This window comes from Equus asinus, chromosome 26 (genome assembly GCF_041296235.1).
Source record: "Equus asinus isolate D_3611 breed Donkey chromosome 26, EquAss-T2T_v2, whole genome shotgun sequence".
Taxonomy (NCBI): domain Eukaryota; kingdom Metazoa; phylum Chordata; class Mammalia; order Perissodactyla; family Equidae; genus Equus; species Equus asinus.
Genome location: NC_091815.1, coordinates 36,543,123 through 36,565,328, shown reverse-complemented (window position 1 = coordinate 36,565,328; position 22,206 = coordinate 36,543,123). Strand labels below are relative to the sequence as shown.

Here is a 22,206-nt window from a genome sequence, read left to right as displayed (position 1 = left end):
CAGAGAATAGAAGGGTGGCTGCCAGAGGCTGGGAGGAGGGGGCACGGGAAGTCAGTGGTTAACGTGCACGGTTTCAGTTTGGGGAGACGAGAAAGTTGTGAAGATGAATGGTGGTGACGGGTGCACTACAATGTGAATGTACTTACTGCCAGAGAACCGTACTCCTAAAAATGGTTAAAATGGTAAATTTTATGTATATTTTAGCACAAAAAAGTAATTAAAAAGAAATTGAAGTATTTTTTTAAAATCTCATTTACAAAAGGTTGGTAATGATTCAGAATCAATGTAACGCTTTGCTGGCCAGTGTGAGGCCTCTGCCATAGGGTTTCAGGTTCAGGATTGACCCACGGGGATGTGGTTAGAGGTGTGGAGTCACTGAGCTACTGCAGGGACCAGGTTCTTGTTTTCCTGCTACCTGGGCTGGCACACAGGAGGCTCTTCATCAGTATTTACCAAGTGACTCTAAGTGGAACTTACAGTAATCTGTCATACAGAGGCCTGGGGACCAACGCTGAGCACTAGTTATGTTGCCCAAGGGTCTCTGCCCCAGTGGATTACTACAGGGGGAGGTTCTTGCAGTGAGGTCTCCAGACCACCTACAGCCTGGATCACCCAGGAGGCCTCTCCCAGCACACACCTGAAGAATCAGACTCTCTGGGGCGGGGCCCAGGAAGGCGCACGTTCAGGAGACTCCAAGGGATGCTTTTGAACAATGAAGACCCCCTGCCCTGAGGCCTCTCTCTGAAGAAGAGAGAGCGGGGTTCTCAAACCCAGAGACCATGCAGGGGAAGGGGAGAAGTGTGAACCTCCTAAAATCATCTGTACTTTCATGAGAGGGTTTAGAGTTTTTGTCAGATTCTCAAAAGGATCCACCATTAGAGAGGCGTTAAGAGCTACTGATACAGAAACAATCTTTGTGCTGAAGCTACATGGGTCTCTGTGAAATTACAGTCATCCCTCAATATCCACAGACTGAGGGTACCGCATCCGCAGATCATAAACAAAGTAAAGTACACAATCCAAGGGTGTTTGATCCTCGGTTGTCTGAATCTGCAGATGCAGAACCTGTGGATACACAAGGCTGACTGTAATTCCAATTCACCACTGCAGAGAACGATCGAGTCTGACACACCGCCAGGTTTCCAAGGCCCACAGTCCTTGCTCACGTTTGTGGAATGAATGAATTGCGCAACAGCCATTTTCCACTTCACATAATTTGTCAAAATCCAGGTTAACTGCCACCTCTTTCAGAAGGCCTTCCTTGACAGCTCCCCTATTCCATCTAGACCAGGTGCCTCCTCTGGGTTCTAAGGGCCCCTGGCCTCCTTGTTTTCCAGCTCTGATCAGCCTGTGGAACAACCACAAGCCCTCTAAGGATAGTAGAGGAGTGGTAGTGGTTAAGAGTCAGGGGTCTGGGTTCAAACCCTGGCTCTGCCTCTTCCCAGCTCAGGGAATTCATTTAAACCAGTTTGTGCCTCAGTTTCCTCATCTGTGAACTGTGGCTAAAACCAGCACATGTCTCAAAGAATCACTGTGGGACACAATGGGTTACTGTGCCAAAGGCACTTGGAACATACGCTGTGGGTGCTGAGTGAGCACCAGTTATTCTGACTCACTTCTGGGTTCCCAGCATTGCCCAGCCTAGAGGGCTTCAGGATGTTTCTGCTGGCTGATGTGAACATCATGAACACTAGTCCCAGAGGTTTATGTGACTGCTTCCTAAAAGGAAGTGTGGGATGACTGGGGTTTCCCTCACTGAAAATGCTCTGTGGGATGACCCTGACCTGGCTGGGGAAGGACCGTGGATTCCAGTCCTGTCTCCACATCAAGCCTGAGTCCCCACCCCGTCCGCGAGCCCTGGGGTTCTTAACAGTGTTTTCTGCTCTTGAAAGCTGTGAATTCTCTCCTCAGAAAAACTGACAAATGCCATGGCTGGAGATAGTTCCATGGAGTTCAAAGGACCCCTTTCAGGCTGGTTCATGGATCTCATCACGATCCTCATGTTAAGCAGCCCTGTTCTATTTAAAATGTATCAAATAATCTGATTCACATACACTTTTCTGTGTGTATGTACAAACAAATTATACACATACACACAAATGAAAGCTGACATACCAGAATTTAATGGCAATTATTAAATTTCCTTAGACTTAATGCTGTCTGGGAAAATACAAACAAATTACTATAACTGTTCAAATCCAAGATCCCAACAGTTGTAAGAAACACCATTATTTTATACATCACTAAAAGGACAATAATTATAAAACATTATCAAGTGCAGATGCCCAAGTATGACAATTTGTCTTTAGAAACAAGGAAATACAGAATTATCGGGGGGAAACAGATGGCAGCAGTGGCCCTGGGCTCCAGGAACAGTAAAAATAAAGGGTTTGGGCAACCTATAAGGCTCTTCTCCCCAGATCACAGGACTGGAGTACCCCATGGATGAAAACAGGAGTCCTCCCTTCTCTTCTCGCAAACAGTAATTATTGTTAGTATCTGACACATCTCTGTGTCCCCAGCAGTCACCCAGCATGAGGTCACACACACAGGCAGTGGGTTGGGGGAGAGTCAAACTGACACACCTGGAATCCCAGCTCTGTCACATACTAGCCCTACGACCTTGGACAAGATGCTCAACCACTCAGCGCTCCAGGTAGCTCATTCTATAAAAAGGGAGCCCTCCTTACCTCAAAGGGTGGACATAAATAACCTCATAACATATGACATAATGGCAACTAACAGCTGTTAGTATTTACTATATGCCAAGTACTGGGCTAAGGGCTTCTTAAATTGATTATAAAGATAGATTTTAATGACTTCCATTTACAGATAAGGAAAGTATGGCACACAGAGGGTAAGTAATTCTCACAAGCCACACAGCAAATAAGTAGTAGTACACAGCCTGACTTCAAACCCAAAGCCTTATATGTAGAGTGCCAGGTGGAGTGTGGCACTGGGCAGGGAGGTGCCCAGGTAACAGTAAGGAAGACAAGTGCATTTTCAGTATTGCTGTAGTAAATACACCTAGTGACTTCTTGGATTAAAGTGAATTTCCAAGGCCCATCTGTTCGGAGAAGGTGACCCCAGCTTCTCCTACACTCTCCCCTCCCTGCCCCTGGCTGGCAGGAGCATGGGTCTGACCCTCTAGGGCAAGAACGGAGACTTCCCTGCCTTCTAGACTCACCAGCAGGCAGTGCACGTACTCGGGGCCTCCCACGAGAGTGGTGAAGGTTCCCAGCTGTTCCGCCAGGGCCAAGAGGACCTCGTCCTCATCGTAGATGGTGTCTGTGGGACCAAGACAGACCGCGTTACAGTCCCACCACAAGTCTGAACCCAGCCCCGCAGTAACCCAAAATGTCAGCACTTGCAGTCTCCCCACCCTCCACCTGGGCTGGCACAGAGACCAAGGCACAGGCTTAGGTCGGATGACAGAACACCCTAGTCCTACTTCTGCCCTTCGCTTGGTGTGGGACTGGGGGAGTGAGACTGCTTCTCTGAGCCCATTCCTGTACCTGTAAAGTGGTGCCCGTACATGGCCAGCACCTCCATTACATTCAGGTCACACCCGCAGGAAGACCTGCCCTGACCGCCTGCTGTAATACCCGCTTACCACTACTCCCACTTCGTCTCTCTTTCTGGCCTCAGCACTCACTACCTAACCCCCCAACTGGAATGGAGGCTCCATGAAGATAGAAACTTGGATTTGTTCTCCATCTTCAGACTGACAGCACAGAGTGGGAGGGCATTAGATGTTTATGGAACATCTAATCTAAAAAGAATGTTTTTAAACGTACTGTGAATTAGCTTAACTGAACCCAGATCTTTTAAAGGGAAAATCCTCCTCTTTCCTGAACTTGAACAAACGTCAGAAGTCATGACGAAAGGCAGATCTCAGGCCAATCTCTTGTCTCAGGGATCCTGCATTCAGGTCTTCACAACAAAACTATGAGGTGTGTTTAGGGCAAACCTGGGATACCTGAGCACACCTTTCTTTAGTATTTACCTGAGCATGAGTCTTTAAATGACAGCCTACTTTTCAGCCCTTTACAGACATACACATGACTCAACTTAGAACCCACTTGATGTCTCACAAATTACGGCCAAAAATTACCAACACTGGTCTCTTTAACACAGTAGGGATGTCATGTGGTAATTTTCCCCTTATAACACCGGTTCTATATGTATTAGCTCAGAGAAGACTTTTTGCTTGTCTAAAACAGTATCATCATTTCTGAAAGACACGGCCTATCTGTCATTTGCTATTTGAACATTTTGCAATGGATGGAAGCCCAAAGCAAAGAAAACCTGATGTTCCTTGAGACTGCAACAGCTCAAAGAAATTTCTCACCTGAATCACTAGCTCCTCTTCAATCTTACAGCTCCCACACTACTCTGTCCCCACAGTTCCTCTCATCTGGATTATTAATACTATATTATATGTGACTCCACAATAGAACGAAGGTAACACTTACATACTAAATTCTCTGAATCCTCATAATGGCCCTAATACATATTATAGGATTGTTTCCATTTTACAGATGAGGAAATAAAGCATGCCAAGGCCGGAACTGAACTCAGGCGATCTAACCCCAGGGTCTCTGCTCTTCGTCACTGTCTCCCAAGTCGACATCCTGCCTCTGCCGTTCTTTTGCCCATTCCACCCTCTCAACACAATTCTGCATGTGCACAGGTTTAGTTCTCTACATCTCATCCTACTTGCCCCCTACCATCTATCTCCAATGGCTGCCCTGCCTTCATCTACTGGATTAAACATAGACTGCCACCTGGCATTCAAGACCAGCAAAATCCAACCCACTATCACCCTCCTGCCCCCGCGCCACTCCTTGCATCCCTCATCCTGGCAAATCACCATGTTGAATCCTGCCTCCATGTGCTGTTTACTCCTGCCCATCTCCCTCCCCAGGATGCCTTCTCCACTACCTCATTATAGAATTACCAACAGAAGGCAGAGTTTTCTATGGACCAGGCTCTGTGTGGAGCATTTAATCCTCCCAAAACCCTCTGAATTAGGTCCTATACTTACACCCCTTTACAGTTAAGGGCACTGAGGTAAGAAGAGGTGGAATGGCTCACGCAGGTCTGTCAAGCAGGTTGGCAGCACAGTTGGGTTTTAAACCCTGGTCACTTTAACTTTATTTTCTTTCCAATTGTTTAAACACTTCGTTACACTGCTGTGCCACAATCCCTTGCCCCAGAGGTTGTCCCTGTCTCAGCATTTGAAAGCTTTCAAGTCTAACACATTACCGATGGAAGCCACTTGGTTTGGGGTCATCTGCTCAGCGTCACATATGTAGATACCTACTTCTCATGTGGCGTTCAGGGGCAGACCGTGCTCCTCAGTCATCAGCTGTGTCACTGTGGGCAAGTCCCTGCAAGTCTCTTTAGGCCTCAATTTTCCCCATGTCAGATGAGTAAGGAGTAACAACCTCTGCCTCTTTCCTCCCCAAGATCATAGCTAGGTTCAAGTGAGAGGATGAGACAGGAAAGAGTTTCATTAGTGACACAGCACGGTGTGACTCTGAGCTTTTATCTGCACTCTCAATGAGTATAAAGTATGAAGCTGTAGTAAGAATAATGGGAACAGAGGATTTACTCTTAATCAGTGGTCCAGTCTGTGGCAGACATTGTACTAAGCGCTGTGCACACAGCTTCAGACAGGAGTGCTTGGGAATAGTCTAATCACCAACACTAGGCAGCCCTCACCACATGCTGGGCACTGATATGAGCACTTTACACGTTATCTTATTTCATCTTCATAGCAGGTTATATTATCACGCCCATTTCACACATGAAGAATCGGAGGGAGGCAAATGTGAAATACCCTGCCCAAGGTCACACAGCTAGAAAATGGTACAGCTTAGATCTGAGCACAGGCAGTCAGGGCCCCAAATCTGTGAAATTAGTCATTAACCAATGCTGTCAAGTTTGGAGCCAGCATGACTTTCTCCCCTCCAGGTCACCTCCTAACTATATGACCAAATAAATTACTTCACCTCTCTGTGCCTCATCTATAAAATGGGGACAGTGGTCTTACCTACTATAAGGAGCTGCTGAGAGATTAACTCGGATAACAATATTGACATACATTTACTGAACACAGGCATTGTTTTCAGGACTCTATGTGAATGAACTGAATCCTCACAAGAAATATTGCCTGCTATATGGTAGGCATGTAATACGTGTTAGCAATTATTATTATGATTATTTAATGCTCACATCAGTACTACACCAAGTGGATAATTATCCCCATTTTATACCTAAAAACTATACACAACAGTGAAGATAAGTAACTTGTCTAAAGTCACCAGCTTCTAACTGCTGGAGCTCCAATTCAAACTTGGGTCTATATACTTCCAGACCCCTTTCAATAAACCCTACCCCCATCTCACAGTGCCTAGCAGAGGGCAGACACTTACAAATATTCTGTTAAATCCACAAGGAGGCCTCTCTCTTATCTCACAGGAACCACTCCCAATAGTCCCCCAGTCCACTTGGGCCCTTGAAGACCACTTCGTTACCTGTAAGGAAGGGCAGAAGCTCACTGCGGGTCCTTTCCACCCCGAGGGCCAAGGCGATGGTGGACAGCTTCTTGATGCTGTTGAGGCGAAGCTAATGAGAGAGAAGAAGAATAGGAGGGGAGAACGTTAGCAAGTCCACAGTTAACAGAGTACAACAGATCTGGACAAGCCCCTAGAAGCTTCGCTAAGTATGTGTCAGGATGCTGAATAATAACTCGGCAAACACCTACCGAGTAACTCTGTGACCTCAAGTCATTAAATTACAATGGTAGCGGCAGCCTCAGCAAAAGCATCCACTGGGTCTTAACTGAGCCGAGACCCACTCAGTAGCACTTTCCAAGACCACTCTGTCTAAAACTGCGGCCTGCCTCTCCAACACTCGCTACCCTCCTCTCTGCTTTTGCCCCTCCTGTAGTCCGCACCATCTAACAGGCTATGCTTCACATTCTGATAGTGGCAGCCACGTTCACAGCACACTATTCTATGCCGGGTCCAAGGCTAGGCACTCACGCACCGTCTCATTTAACTCTCATGACAACCCTGATGTCAGAGGGTTATAGGACCCGTTCTATAGAGGAGGAAACAGGCTCAGGGAGCTAAAGTCCCTTCTAAGGGCCATACCACTTGGATGGCATGGAGCAGGGACTGAAACCCAGGACTATCAGCTAACAGTAAGGAGAACAGAACAAGCAACATTACAACCTTGCTACTAAAATAGGAGTACCGTTAGAAGCAATACCACTAGTGTAATGGGTTAAATAGTGACCCCAAAGAACTATGTCCCAGTGCTAACCCCAGTACTCATGAACGTGAAGATAGGGTCTTTGCAGATTTAATTAAGCACTTCAAGATGAGATTATCTTGAATTCAAGGGGGTCCTTGGGAAAAATAGAAAATATATATTTTGGTCTCTGCTCTTAGTCCCTGGTACAGGACTCCTTAAACCCTTGTAATTTTCTAAGTGATAAGAACACTAGGAGTATCTTGTTTTAATATTTGGTCTCTGACCCCATCCCCGACACCAAGCTCCAAAATCCTTTGGAATTTTCTGGGTGATAGCACTGTCCTTTTTTCTAATGAGGTGACTCTTGATGGGCTCCTGGCCACTAGAAAGACCAAGCCAAGATTAGAAGCTTGGCACTTTCAGCCCCATCCCTCACTCTCCGGAGGGGGGATGGAAATTAAGTTAATGATTGATCACGCCTATGTGAGGAAGCCTCCACAAAAATCCCCAAAGTATGGGGTTCAGGGAGCTTCCAGGTTGGTGAAGACATCCACACACCAGGAGGGTGATGCACCCAACTTCAGGGGAACAGAAGTTCCCATGCTCGGCATTCTCCCAGATATCACCCTATGTATCTCTTCACATGGCTATCCATCTGAATCCTTCATCATTTGTTGGTGGTGGTGCTGTCAAGTTGATTCTGACCCCTCACTCCCTGTGCACAGTGGAGCAGAACCTTGCCTGGTTGTTTTGCACCATTCTCTCATCTTCTGGCGCTGTATCAAACAATGCTCTGCTGCTATTCATAGTGTTTTCATGGCCAATTTTTTCAAAAGTGGATGGTAAGGTCCTTCTCTAATGTCAGATTCTGGAAGCTCCGCTGAAACCTGTTCACTATAGGTGACCCTGCTGGTATGTGAAATACCATTTATAGCTTTCAGCATCACAGACACATGCAGCCGCCACAGTATGACAACCGATAGATGGGTGGTGAGGTTCCCTGACTGGGAAGTGAACCTGTCCACGGTGGTGTTGAATTTTAACCACTAGACCACCAGGGCTGCCTATCCTTTATCATACCCTTTATTATATAATAAACTGGTAAATGTGTTTCTCAAGCTCTGTGAGCTGTACCGGCAAGTAGCTGAATCCAAGGAGTGGGGTCAGGGAACCTCCGATTTGGACAGAAGTTGTGGATAAGCTGTGGATAACTAGGGGACCTAGTACTTGTGATGTGCGTCTGAAGTTGCTGGTAGTCTCACAGAACTGAGTCCTTAATCTGTGGGGTCTGCACCAGCCACAGTTAGAACTGAACTGAATCATAGGACATCCAGGTGGTGTCGCAGAGTACTGCTTGGTGTGGGGGAAAAAACCCACACATCTGGTGTCAGAAGTGCTGAGAATGGTAGTAGTGTGAGAATAAAGAAGGAATACAGGAAGAGAGAGTTTTCTCTACACAGCCCTATATCCAATGACAGTACCCTTATAAAAGACAGAAAAGGAGAAGACACAGAGACATACAGAAGGGAAAACCATATGAAGACAGAGGAAAAGATCAGGGTGATGCCTCCACAAGCCAAAGACCGGCAAGAACTGCCAGCAGCCACCAGAAGCTAGGAAACAGGCATGAAACGTATCTTCTCAGAGCCTCCAGAAGGAACCAACACTGCTGACACTTTGATTTCAGACTTCTAGCCTCCAGAACTGACTGAATATAATTTCTGCTGTTTTAGCCACCATATTTGTGGTGCTATGATGTGACAGCCCTAAGAATATAACCCATGTGGCTCAAACACACAACAGGTCTCAGGCTGAGCACTGATGTGTTAGGATCTTGTTTGATCCTCTTAGTCCTAGGGAAGTAAGCACCAACGAATACCCTCTTTCTTCACTGAGGAGACAGGCTCAGAGAGGGAGAGACACCTGCCTAAGTGAGAACTGAGAGAGCCGGGATCCAAACCCAGCTGCTCTGATGGCACGGCCAGCTGTGAAACCCATCCTTCTTGTTTCTCCATGGGGCCTCTCCCTTGCTCACAGGGCTGTGGCCAGAACGCAATGAGATCATGTGTGTGAGAGTGGAAGGAAACGCCCTCGTGAATGAGTAAGCTACTGCCAGGCACAAGTGGGAATCTTCTCCCTGGAAGGAAGAGCAGGACAAGAAGGGACCAGGGGTTCCCTCAGCCTGTTCTTTTCCCAGGCCCCACACACTGCAAGGAGGGCTGTGATGACTGAGGCCCTACATTAGTTCAGCTCTCTAGTTTAAGGGGTTTAAGCATCTCTTCGGGATCATGGACAGTAATGAGAATCTGAAGACATGCTGTGGCGGTCTCTCCTCAGAAAGACACGCACACCAGTTTTCATCCAGTGTCACTGGGTATTTGGACTACCCGGGCTTGAGATGGTCCAAACATTCAGCTCCCTGGTAGTAAAAGGACCTTGAGATTAAGTATTACAAGGCCTGCATCTTATTTTTAGACAAAAAATTAAATGTCTATAGACCTATAGCAACAGATTAAAAACTAAATATGATAGACACTACCAGTGAGTCTGAGCAGTCAGCATGCAAGTGCTCACGGTACCGGCCTGGAGGGCGGCAAACTTTTCCTGTAAATTGCCAGAAAGTAAACACTGAGCTTTGTGGGCCTCCTGGTCTCTGTGCCAACTACTCAACTGTGCCCCTTGCAACACAAAAGCAGCCACAGAACCAATGATATGCAAACAAATGGGCATGGCTGTGATCCACTAAACTGCATTTGCAAAGCAGGCCACGGCTGGAATCTGGCCTATAGGCTGTAGTTTGGTGTCCCCTGAACTAATCTTTCAATGTTCTGTATGTCCGAAATTTTCTGTAATAAAATACCAGGGCAGTATTGACTTAGTTGCCTGTTTCTTTCTTCTCTGTCACCTCCAAGTTGGATCTTTGTGTTCTTCTCTCAGTCAGGCTATGGGGAAATGTGCACATGTGCCAGGGCCACAGCAGGTGAGTGGCATCTCTGAGAACAAGGAGATGCTGGCAGGGAATAATCATAATGACAGTAACAACAGCAGCTAACATTTATCAATTGCTTACTATGAGCTTGGCAGCATTCAAGTGCTTGACATGGATAACTAACAGATTTAATCCTTACAGCTGTGCTGAGGTAGGTACTGTTACTAGAATCCTCCTTTTAAAGGGTAAGGATGTTGATGCACAGAGAAGCTGTCACTTGCTGAAAAGCAGCACATCTGGGACCAGAAGCCAGGCATTCTAACCCTCAACCGCAACCTCACACTGTCATTTAGGAAAGAGGCCCCATGAGAACCGGCTGTCTCGGACACCATGGAGAACTCCTTCCTTCTACTGCTGTCCTTGGAGATTCTGGTTTTGGTTTTGCTAAGAATGTCTGCTGGTTTCTTCAGCGCAGATGGCACCTGGAATGCTCCAGATAGGCAGCACGGGGTGCTGCTTTGGAGCCACACGGCCTGGGTTCAAGGCTAAGCTGCTTTACATATTAGCTGTAGGACCTTGGGCCACTTCTTTGTACCTTTCTGAGCCTCAATTTTCTCATCTGTGAAATGGGGATTATAATACGTATCCTCAGAAAGTTATTGAGTACAAAGTGACATAAGCCTGGGAACACCCAGCACTAGAGCAGGATCAATAACGGCAGCTGTGGCAGCCTCACCCTGGGGGACAGCATCTTGATTTCGTTCAGGCATCAGGAAGGACACGTGGTGCTGGCTAGTTGTCCATCAATGTCTCTTTTCCCTTCTCCCATAGTGACGGAATAATAATAGCAAACATTTCCATGGTACTTGCCATGTGCCAGGCACCGTGCTTTAAAGTTTTAACTCATGTGATCCTCACACAACTTCATGAGGTAAACACAAGATCCTCCACTTTATAGCAGAGAGATCAAAGGCACAGGGAGGTTCAATAACCTCACACAGCCCAAGGGGGCAGAGCCGGAACGTGAACCTCAGTCACCTGGTTCTTAACCAGTACCATCCCTCCACATTTCTGTTTCTTTAATTTAGGGCGGTGGGTGCCATGGATCTCCCCACCCTTAGCAGGTCTAATAACGACCACAGTTTTGAAATAGAGGTGAACATAAACAAGACTAGAGGTATCTGCAATAGCTGAAAGGAGATCTGAACAGCCATAATTTCCATTGGTGACTGTCACAGGTTTTGCCAACGTGGTTCATAATATTCTATTATACTATAATTCATGATAGAAGTAAAGTGAAATTTGAGTTAAAGGTTAGTGAAAATAAAGATGTTGTTTTTCCCATCCAACTTAATAGACCTGCCCTAGAATTACAGATGAGCCCTAGGTTAAGAGCTCCTGCACTGAGCTATACTGCTGCTTAACAACCCCTGGTTTTCAACTTTGCACACAACCTCCCCGCCCCCCCAACTCACCTCCCGCCCCACACATACAAAGACACATCTGAAACACCTTTGCATCTGCATGTGACCATGAGACTATAGTCTGGCCAATGAAATCCAAGTGGGAGTGGTGTGTGCAACTTTTATGAAGTGCCTTATAGGGAGATGGGGTCACACCCTTCTTCCCTCCTTCTTGTCTGGAATGGGGTTTTGATGGCTGGGGCTTTAGCAATCATCTTGGGGCCTTGAGGTAACCTGAAGATGGGGACGGCCAGATGGAGGACATACAAGCAGAGTACAATGTGTAAGAGCCTAAGACTCTAACGCCATAGAGTACCACACTAGCTTGGATTGCCACCAGACTTTTTAATCATGAGTCAGAAATAAACTTCAAGCTCATTTAAGCCTCATTTATTTAGGATTTCCTATTACTTTCAGTCAAACTTAATTCCAACTAACTCAGCACAGGACCTAGTTCGGGACAAACAGACATGAGGGCAAGTCAGTTAAGGAGATTCCAGGAGAGATTTTCCTCCATGATAAAAGGGAGGAGGACAAGAAGAACCTATTTGTCCTGGGTCGGCCTCTGCTTTCAGTGTGGTTCTGCAAGGACTTAAATAACAACAGATCCTGCATGAAGCTTGTGACCACGTGAAGCACGTCAAAAGAAGGGCATACTCTGACCCAGTTCTGTGATATCCTTGAGCTGCTGGACTTGCTGTACGAGGAAAATACGAACCCTTATTTGTTTAAATGACTGCTGGTTGGGCCATCTATAATATTCCTCATAGAGCAGCTATCAACATCAATAAGAAATCTTCACTGTCCCTTGATCATGTCACAGCCATAAAAGACTTCACCGTGTACCGTCCCCCAAGTGCATCCCCATGAAGCACCTACTACACTCCACATAAATAATTTCATGACAGCACTTTCCACCTTGGCCTGGGACTGCCTGGGTCCCCAGCAGCCCTCAGCACACAGCCTAATACATGGAGCCATAATAAATAAAATCTCCCTTTCTGCCACCTCATCCACCTGTAGAAACACTACCCACTTTTTAAGACCCACTTGACATTCAACCCATGGAGCTTCCCTGATATGAACATGTACAGTACAATCCCACACATAGTACCTCTTCCTTTCACAATCAGAGTACAAGTCAAAGGCTTCATTATGGACTACAAGGCCCAATATGATCTGGCCAGTCTTGCAATCCATTCTCACCTCCCACCACCTCCTTTGCTCCCTGGGTTCCTGTCACAATGGCTTCCTTGATAGTAACCAAAAAGCAAACATCCATTCTCAGCCCAGGTCTTCATACTTGCTGACTCGCTGTTTCCTCAGCCTGAGACGCCCTTCCCCTAGACACTCCCAGGCTCTCTCCTCACTTCATGCAAGTCACTGCTCAATCCTCATCATTAGACTACTCTGAGTAAAAGAGAACACTCCATCACTTTCTATATTTCCGAACTCTTATCACTCCCCACATACACTTCTTTGTTCGCTGTTTCTCCTTCTCTCTAGAATGTGAGCTTCACAAGGGCAGGGACTCTGTCTTCTTCACTCTGTGCCCCCAAAACCTAGGACAGAGCCTGGTACAGAATAAGAGGCCAATAAATATTTGCTGGACTGATTTTTTAAGAAATAAATACAATACAGATGTTAGCACAGCAAGAGGGAAAAAAGAGTATCTGGGGGAATATGTTCCAAACTGTTACGGTTTGGTCTAGCTGGTGGCTGACGATGGGGAGCGGGGTCTGTAACGTTTGTGCTTTAACAAGGAGCCTCAGCCTGGGGAAATGCTCACTGAGAGACAGAAGAGTCTCTTCACCTCTTATAAAGTCCTAAAATCTATACGTCCTCCCTGCTTATTCCATGAAGCTCACATTTTTAAATGAACAGAATGTGTGTGGGTGGACAGGTGTGAAAAACTGAGCACCTACCTGATAATCATTTAGCATTCACTGAGGAGTGAAATGAGCATCACGATCTACTTCTGTAGCATTTGGTTTTTTTAAAATAACAAATGAGCACTTATTCTGGCTTCACCAATTAGCTAAGAGTCCCTGGGAGAGTCCTGGGCACCTCAGAGCTGCAGTTTCCTCACTATAAGATGGGAATTACACCTGCCTCATAGGATTGCTGGGATGATAATAAGGAAAACAGAGACAGAGCCCGGCATGTAACAAGCACCCAAGTGTTAGCTGTTATTCTTACCATAATTTCTTGTGTATTTATATTTCTTGAGCAGCAATAAGAAAATGGTAAATTAAAATAGGAGGGGAGAAAAGCAATCTCCTCACCCCCTTGGAAACTGCACCTACGAATACTTCCCATAGGAGTTCACCTGGCATTATAATTATCAACGGCTGTTCCCCTATTTGGAAGGTCATGTGTCTCTGGGAGGAGGAAGGGACAGGAGTGTCACCAAGTGGTGATTCCTGAACCTAGTACAGGGCTGGACACACAAAAAAGCACAAACAGAAAGAATTTAAGTTTTTAAAAGCCCAACTACCACTTAGAGAGTGTTTACTATGTGACAGGTACAAAGCCAGGTACTTTGCACATGCTCTGTCTTGTAATTCTTATAACAATCCCATAAGGCAGACACCACCTTTGCATTCATTTAACAGATGCGGCAACCAAGGTGCAGAGAGGGGAACGCAGGTAACCCAGTGAATTTGTGGCAGAGCCTGGAACCTGAACCCATATTCTTCACCACCATCCCACCAACTTCTCTTTTTAGTTTAAACTCCCAGAGGGCAACCTTCTTTCTAAGTTCTGCTTCACCAAGTCCCCACGCATTCTATAAGAAGTTGGAGCCTATAACATCCTGTTTCTAGGATGCGAACAGGGGGGCATGCAGCTGCAAGGTCTTAGACCATGGCTACTAACTGCTGTGTCTTTATGTAGTTCATCTCATTTAACCCTCACAACAACCCAGCCAGGTGTGCCTTCTGTCATTGTTCTCATTTAACAAGAAAATGAAGGCCAGAAGAGTTGAGTAACTTGTAAAGTGGCCAGACCAGGATTCAAAACCCTGGTCTGCCTCCATGCATGGCAGTGTCTTCTCTGTGTCACCTTCAGGTCTGGGCTTTGTCTCCAAAGGGGTTCCAGTGTGGTGGTGAAGAGTGCTGTCTTGAAACCCAGTGCCCTTGGCTAGTTTCACTACTTATTGTGTGACAGTGACCGAGTATTTTTATGTATTAAATGGGAAGAATTTCAGACTGTAGATCCACAAATTCACAAATCTGACTTAAGCGAGCCAACTGCAAAGGGACACTTGAAGCAATCAGGAAAACCCGGTTATGGTCTGAGTATCAGACGATACCAAGGAATCACTGTTCAAACTGAGGTATGATGATGGCATTGTGCTTATAAAAATGTCTGTTGCTACAGAGGTACATAACAAAGTATGTAGGAGAAAATGTCTGTAGCCTGAGATTTATTTTTAAAATACTTCAGCAAAAAGAAAGGGGGGGTGAGCAATGGGTGGAAAAATTTAGCAAACTTTGCAGAAAATACTGAATCTGGGTGTCTGGAACTATTTTCTCTATTTTGGTGTATGTTTAAAATGTGATAATTAAAAATCTTTTTAATGGAAAGAAAATGAGCACACATCTCGGATGTCTTTTGTAAGGATTCAATTACCACGCACACTGTCTGGCACAGAGCAGGGTTTCTAAACCTCAGCATCATTCACCTTTGGAGCTGGATCATCCTTTGTGGTGGGGGGCCATCCTGTGCACTGTAGAGTGTTGAGCAGTCTCTCAGGCCTCTCCTTACTAGATGACAGTAGCCCCGACAACCAAAAATATCTCCCTGGGGGACAAAACTGCCCCAAGGTGGGAAGCAGTGCTCTAGAGTAACCATTAAAAGAGCAGTTTATTAATGCCTAAAGCACCTCACTTTTGACAGACAAAGCCCCCATTACTTCACCACCGTGACTACTGCCAACCGACACTTTTGAACACAACAATATGCCAAGTGCCGTTCTAAACATTTTCCATGTACTAACCTATTTAGTCTTCACAACAGCCCTCTAACTGCTAAACTAAAAAATCACTCCCATTTTACAGATAAGAAAACTGAGGCAGAGAGAGTGTCAATAACACAGAAACCCAGCCTCTCAACCAGTGGACCACATTTTAAGAAACATGGCAACCCAGCCTTTGCCCCTTACCGGCTGAGGAGGCCTTGGGTAAAGGATGTAATCTCTTTGCACCTCACTTTCCCAAGTATAAAACCATAAGCTACCGTGACAATTGAATGAGGTCACTGCTTACTGAATGTGTACTCTGAGGCAGCCACTTAACATGCCAACTCCACTGCATCTTCAGTACCAGGCAGATGTTGCTTCCTCATCATTATGTCCCCTTTGCAGATAAGAAATCAATCAGGACCCAAAATGAAGAAGGCAATGGTCCAAGGGCACAAAGGGAGCAAACGAGCCGAGCTGGGATTCAAATCTCAGTCCTCTTGGACAACTCCTTCTACATTACCCACATTACGTCCTAGACATCAACAAATCCCAACAGCCCTCCTTCTCAACAGACCAACTCTAACCACTTCTTCTACCTACATTGAACACTGATCCTGAGTGCTGTACAAGAGCATCACAACAGGTTTTTCTGCTCCTGCCCAGCCCCTACTCGGCAGCAGAAAGATCCTTTAGAATTAAGTCAGAACACGTCATTCCTCTACACTAAGCCTTGCGATGGCTCCCCCCCATCTCACCAAAGCCTTTGCCCTGGTCCACAGGTTTCACTAGATCTAGTCCAGGTCTAGACCTCACCTCCCACTACTTTGTCATTCACTCTGCCTTAGCCAGGCTGGCCTTCCTGCTGTTCTTTGAACACACTGAGCATGCTCCCACCTCAGGGCCTTTGTACCAACTGCTCAGACTGTTCTCCCCCGACCTGTTCATTCAAGATCTTGCTCAACATCACTTCCTCAGAGAAGGTTTCCCTAACTACCCTATCAAAACAGTGGCCTTGGACTTGCTCTAGTCCCTGTCCCTGCCTTATTTTTCTAATTAGCAATTACTGCCACTGACATCATATTATAGATCTACTGTCTGTCTCCTCTACTAGAATGTAAGCCCCTAGAGGGCAGCAGCTTTGTTGTTTTGCTCTCTGCTGTATCCTAGCACCTAAGACAGAGTCTGGCAAATAGGAGGTGTTGAATAAATATGTGCTGAACAAGTGAATCAAGACTACAAGATTTCAAACCCCATGTTCTTTCTAGTACCCTAGAGTGTCTCATTAAAGACTAATTACAGTATCTGGCATACAAATATAGCCAGCAAATGTCTGCCCCATCCCAAATTCTCTTCCACTCTCTAGTCTCACTCTTCCTTTGAGAAACTGTCCTGGCTCCTCCACTTCCCATCTGGCATGAATGTGGCCAAGTTATTTACCTTCACTGTGCTTCAGTTTTCTCATCTGGAAGACGGAGGTAAGCACAGGGCCTACTTCAAACGGTGGTTGTGAGAACTCAGTAAGCTCAAAAATGCACTGCACCTTTTTATAGCACCTAGCACAGAGCAAGTACCCAAAAAATATCAGCTGTTAATATTATTTATTCAACCCTTTCTGAGCTCCTGTATCCCCTGGTCTCTGTTTTCAGGCCTGTACTGGCCACTGAATCCTTAGGGATGAAGCAGATCCAAGCCCTGTCCTCAGAAAGCCCACAGACACAGACACAGATACAACCTCTGTGTCTCTATGTCTCTGATTCTTGGGGAAATGTTCAAACTCCTTATAAATGCCAATCTGTTTGTTCCTGTATGGAAAGCTTGGAGGAAATACTAAGTGAAAAGAGCAAGCCGCAAAACAAAATATTTAGTGTTTAAAAAAAAAACAAAAGCCCATTTTGTCTTTCTTTCTCTATATATGAACAGAATATAACCCAGAGTCAGCACACTCCAATAGAAATATAATGCAGCCTGTAAATGCAAGACATCAGGTCATTTTACATTTTCGAGAATTAAAAAAACTAAGAGGCACGTGAAGATTAATCTTACTATATTTTATTTAACCCAATATGTCAAAAATATTATCATTTCAACATGTAATCAATATAAAAAGTTTTACTGAGATGTTTTACTCTCAGTTGTAGTATGTCTTTGAAATCTAGTGTGTATCTTATTTACAAGCACATCTCAATTCAAACTAGCCACATTTCAAGTCAATAGCCACATGTGGCTAGGGGCTCCAACAGTGGACAGCACATGTCTAGCAAGATTGACACAGACCTGATAACACACGTTACTTGTAATCTCTTTCCTGTAAAGGGTCAGGCAGTAAATATTTTAGGCTTTAAGGGGCCAGTTTGTCTCTGTTGTAATTACTCAACTCTACCCTGCTGGTGTAGCACAAAAGCAGCCATAGACAATATGTAATAAATCGGTGCATCTGTTTTCAATATATGCAAGCAGGCATAGGGCCGTGGATGGCTATTTGTCAACCCCTGGTTTAACTGATAGCTCACAAGGTCTTTCTAAGACATAGCCCTTTTCATCTTCATCTCCTGACATCAACAGCTCAGTCCCTTGGCTCCAGCCACCATCAACAGCTCAGACCCTTGGCTCCAGCCACACCGGCCTTCCTGCAGCTCCCAGAACACACACTGCATATACCTGCTGAGGACCTCTGAACTTGCTTTCTCTGCCTGGAATGCTATTCCCCAGATATCCACAGGGCCTGGTCCCTCCCTTCACATCGCTGCTCAAATGCCACTTTCTCAGTAAGGCCTTCTCCAGCTATTCTATCTAAAATCGTAACACTCTCCTGTCTTCCCCCGATCCCTGCTTTATTCTTCTCCACAGCTCTTACCCCATCTATCATCCTCTACATTGTACTTGTTTGTTCCTTGTCTACCTCCACAACAAAATGAGCTCCATGAGGGCAGATTTTTGTCTGTTTTGTTCACTGCAGTTGCCCCACTACCCAGATCAACGCCTAGCACACACCTGGCACTCCTTAAATATTTGCTGAATGACTAGCTTCCCCTCAGACTTCAATGCAATAAAAGTAACAAAAGAATAAACAAAAATTAAATCACTTGAAAATGTAAAAAAACTTTTTTTAAAAAGGCACTTCACCACCACCTCACTCAAACCCCTACCACTTTCCCCTTCAATCTCCACCTTTCAATCAGAAGGACTGTGGTAGGCAGCATGATGGCCTTCCAAAGATGTCCACACCCTAATTCCTAGAACCTGTGAGTGTGTTACCTTACAGGCAAAAGGGACTTGGCAGATGTGATCAAGGTAAGGACCTCGAGAGGGGGAGATTATCCTGAGTTACCCAGATGGACCCAATCTAGTCACTTAAAATCAGAAACCCTTTCCTGGCAAGTCAAAGGGAGATGTGAGTACACAAGAATAGTCACAGAGATGCAACAACGCTGGCTCTGAGGATGGAGGAATGGGCCACAAGCCAAGAAACAAGGGGAGCTTCCAGAAGCTGAAAAAGGCAAGGGAATGGATTTTCCCCTCAAGCCTCCAAAGAGGAATGCAACCCTACTGACACCTTGATTTTAGCCCCGTGAGACCCATGTCAGACTTATGACCTCCAGAACCATAAGACAATAAACTGGTGTTTTTTTAAGCCATTAAATTTGCTTCATAGACAGCTTCTCTCAATCTCACCACTATGGACATTGTGGGCCAATATTTCTTTGCTGTGGGGGCTGTCCTGTGCATTGTAGGAGGGTTAGCAGCATCCCTGACGTCTATCCACCAGATAAAGCACTTCCCCAGTTGTGACACCCAAAAATGTCTCCAGACCTTACCAAATGTCCCTTGGCAGGCAAAATCACCCTAATTGAGAACTACTGCCATTACCTGTCTGTTCTCTCTACTCGGAAGGCTCTTCCCCACCTTCTACCCAGGGCAGGCCCCTTCTTCTGGTCTCATCTTAAACTGCATCCTCAGAGAAGCCTTCCTTGACTAGCCTACTTAAAACCGATCTTCCTCACCCAGCTTCATGCTTGCTGTGTACTCTGCCCAGAGAGCCTCATGACTCCTTCCCTCGCCTCCTTCGAGTCTTTGCTCAAACATCACCTTTTCAGCAAGGCCTTCCTCAACCACTCTATAAAACTGCATCCCCCACCCCTCTTCATTTTTCTCCTCAGCCCTCGGCCCCATCTAACATAGTACACATTTTACTTACTGTCTGCTTCCCCTCACTACAACATAAGCTCCACCAGGCCAGGAGTTTGTGTCAACCTTGTTGTGTACCTGTGCCTGGAAGAGTGCCCGCCCTACACAGAGCAGAGGCCCAAAAAATACTTACTGACTGACTCACTATCACAACGTCCTCTGGTTTCCTTCCTACATCTCACACGTGTTAATGAATTCAGCTCTGTTTCACATCTGTCTCTTGTATAACAATTGGTGTCACCACTATATCCTCAGCACCATATCTGCTATGTGGCAACTGTTTATCGAACAAACGAATTCATACGACAGCCCTTATGAACTGGATAACTACCTCCATTTGAGAGAAGAGGAAACCAAAGCTTAGGGAGACTAACTGGCCCATGTCAATCAGCAAGAAGTGGAAGAGCCAGAAATACAACAGCAGCCTGTCTGACTAGAGAACCAGAGTGATATACACGGAACCGGGGAGGCTGGGCCCAGTGCAACCGCTCAATTTTACAGATAAGGAAAGTGAGGCCCAAAGGAAGGATGGGACGTCTTCAATCAGCACTCTCAGTAACTACAGCTAACATTTACTGGGCCCTCACAACAGGCCAGACATCGTTCTATTTTATTTGCATGTATTATTAACTCGTTCAGTCCCTCACAACCACCCAGTGAGGTTAGGACTATTATTAGCCCACATTTGATGGAAAACAGAGGCCCAGAGCGATGAAGTAACTTGCACAAGGTCACGCGGCGGCCGGTGGGAGGTGGCGATGGGATGGCTAAACCTTGGAGCGCTAACTCTTCTCAAATCCTCGCCAGCCAGAGCCACTCTATTCCATTCACCAGAAACGCGTTAGCCCCTTTAGTAAACTGCCCGCACCCCAGTCAATGGGGGGGATCTCAGAAGGGGAGCGGGGTTCTACCGTAATTGGCTCCTAAATCTGGCTAACGCCCCCGCTCCCCTTCGGGGATATACGCTAAAACTGGAGAGAGAAGGAGGGAAGGAATTGCAAAAACAGCCTCCATCTCTCGGTTCCCCCATTTAGAGAGTTTAACCCACAGCGCTGAGGCCCAGCCGCCAAAACCCAGAAAGGAGAAAACCTACCGGGGGCCAGACCAAGCAGGCGGCCCCTCCCCGACTCGGAGCAAGCCACGCGCCCTCTCCATCCCCCAGGGGGCACTGAAGGACCGCCGCCAATCACCGAGCCCTCGCCTCTCCCCCCACCACCATGCCAACCCCGGCCCTGGCCGCGGCCTCTGAGGCCCGGGGCCGCCGCGCGCTAGGCAGGCCCGGGACCCTCTGGGCTCGCCTCGCTCCCGCCCTCCGCTGGGCCGACACCCAATCCCAGGCACCGTTTCATCGAGTCCTGGGAGCCAGAGAGATGAGAGCTGGACGCTGATTGGCCGCCGCCCCCTCCCTCCACCACTCCCAGCGAACGCGGAGCCTTCTCCGCGAGGGCCGCCCGTGACCCCATGTTCTCCTTCCCGTCTTCCCCAACTCCCCCCGTGGCCTCCGGACCTGGACATCCTCGTTGCGGAGCTCGTCTATGAGCACCGCGATGGGGTAGAGCGAGTCATCGCCGTCGGCCGCCGCCATCTTGGCTCCGTCCGTTCCTGTCAGACTGCGGCCAGCGCCGTGCTGAAACCGGGATGGGGAGGGGCAGGGCTGGGGGGAGGAAAGGCGGGCGTGGGGGCGCCCGAGCCACTTTACAGGGGCAGCTCTACAGTCATTGGCCGCGCTACGCCAGGGCAAGGCCGCTTTTCTTTGGTTCGGAGAAGCGAAGTCCCGCCCACCGCCCATTTGCCATTGGTCGAAGGGACAAGACAGGCTTGCCGGAGCCAAGGAGTTGGGGGGAAGGATGCGGAAGTATGAGGTATCTTAGCGACCAAAGTCGTACCCGCCTACGTTATACCTAGCAACGGCCAAGACGAGCAGTTGTTTCTAGCCAATGAACGGCAGGATTGGGAGGAGGAGAAGCCTGCCCTTCTGCGAGTCCTGGAGCAAGTTTCTGCGCATGCGTCAGTAGGAATGTATGACGTCATTTGGAGACCGAGAAGGTCTGCAGGTTTTGGCTTGTGAGGTAGCGGCCCGCTGGCTGGTAGGCGGACGCCAGGTCTCTTTGTTTGGGGGAGGAGGCGGGAGTGAGTCCTTGGTTTATGCCTTGTGCCGAGGTCCAGAGAAGGGGGGCGACTTGCCTTACTCTCTGGGTTAAACCTAGGTCCCTCGGACTAGTATTCAAGGCCTTTGTGGATCATGATTCCTGAACCCTTTCTGGTTACATCTCCCATCTCCCCTTTTTATACGTCAGCAGTCCTTGAAAATTACCCCCCAGTACGTCATGCTTTTTCATGCCAACTAGTCAAAACGTACCTTCTACTTGGAGAGCAGTTCCTATTCAATTGTCAGATCT

General features: G+C 46.8%; 1 protein-coding gene across 1 annotated transcript in view; it reads right to left on the bottom strand.

Annotated features, from left to right (window-relative positions):
* Positions 1-21,631, bottom strand: part of PPP2R1A (protein phosphatase 2 scaffold subunit Aalpha) — a 39,504-nt gene extending 17,873 nt beyond the window's left edge. Inside the window, exons 1-3 of the mRNA XM_070499162.1 lie at positions 21,315-21,631; positions 6,543-6,633; positions 3,188-3,288 (exon numbers count right to left, since the gene is read on the bottom strand). Coding sequence (XP_070355263.1) covers positions 3,188-3,288; positions 6,543-6,633; positions 21,315-21,596 — 474 coding nt within the window. The 5' untranslated portion in view covers positions 21,597-21,631. The remainder of the gene's footprint in view (positions 1-3,187; positions 3,289-6,542; positions 6,634-21,314) is intronic.
* Positions 21,632-22,206: the final 575 nt, after the last annotated feature.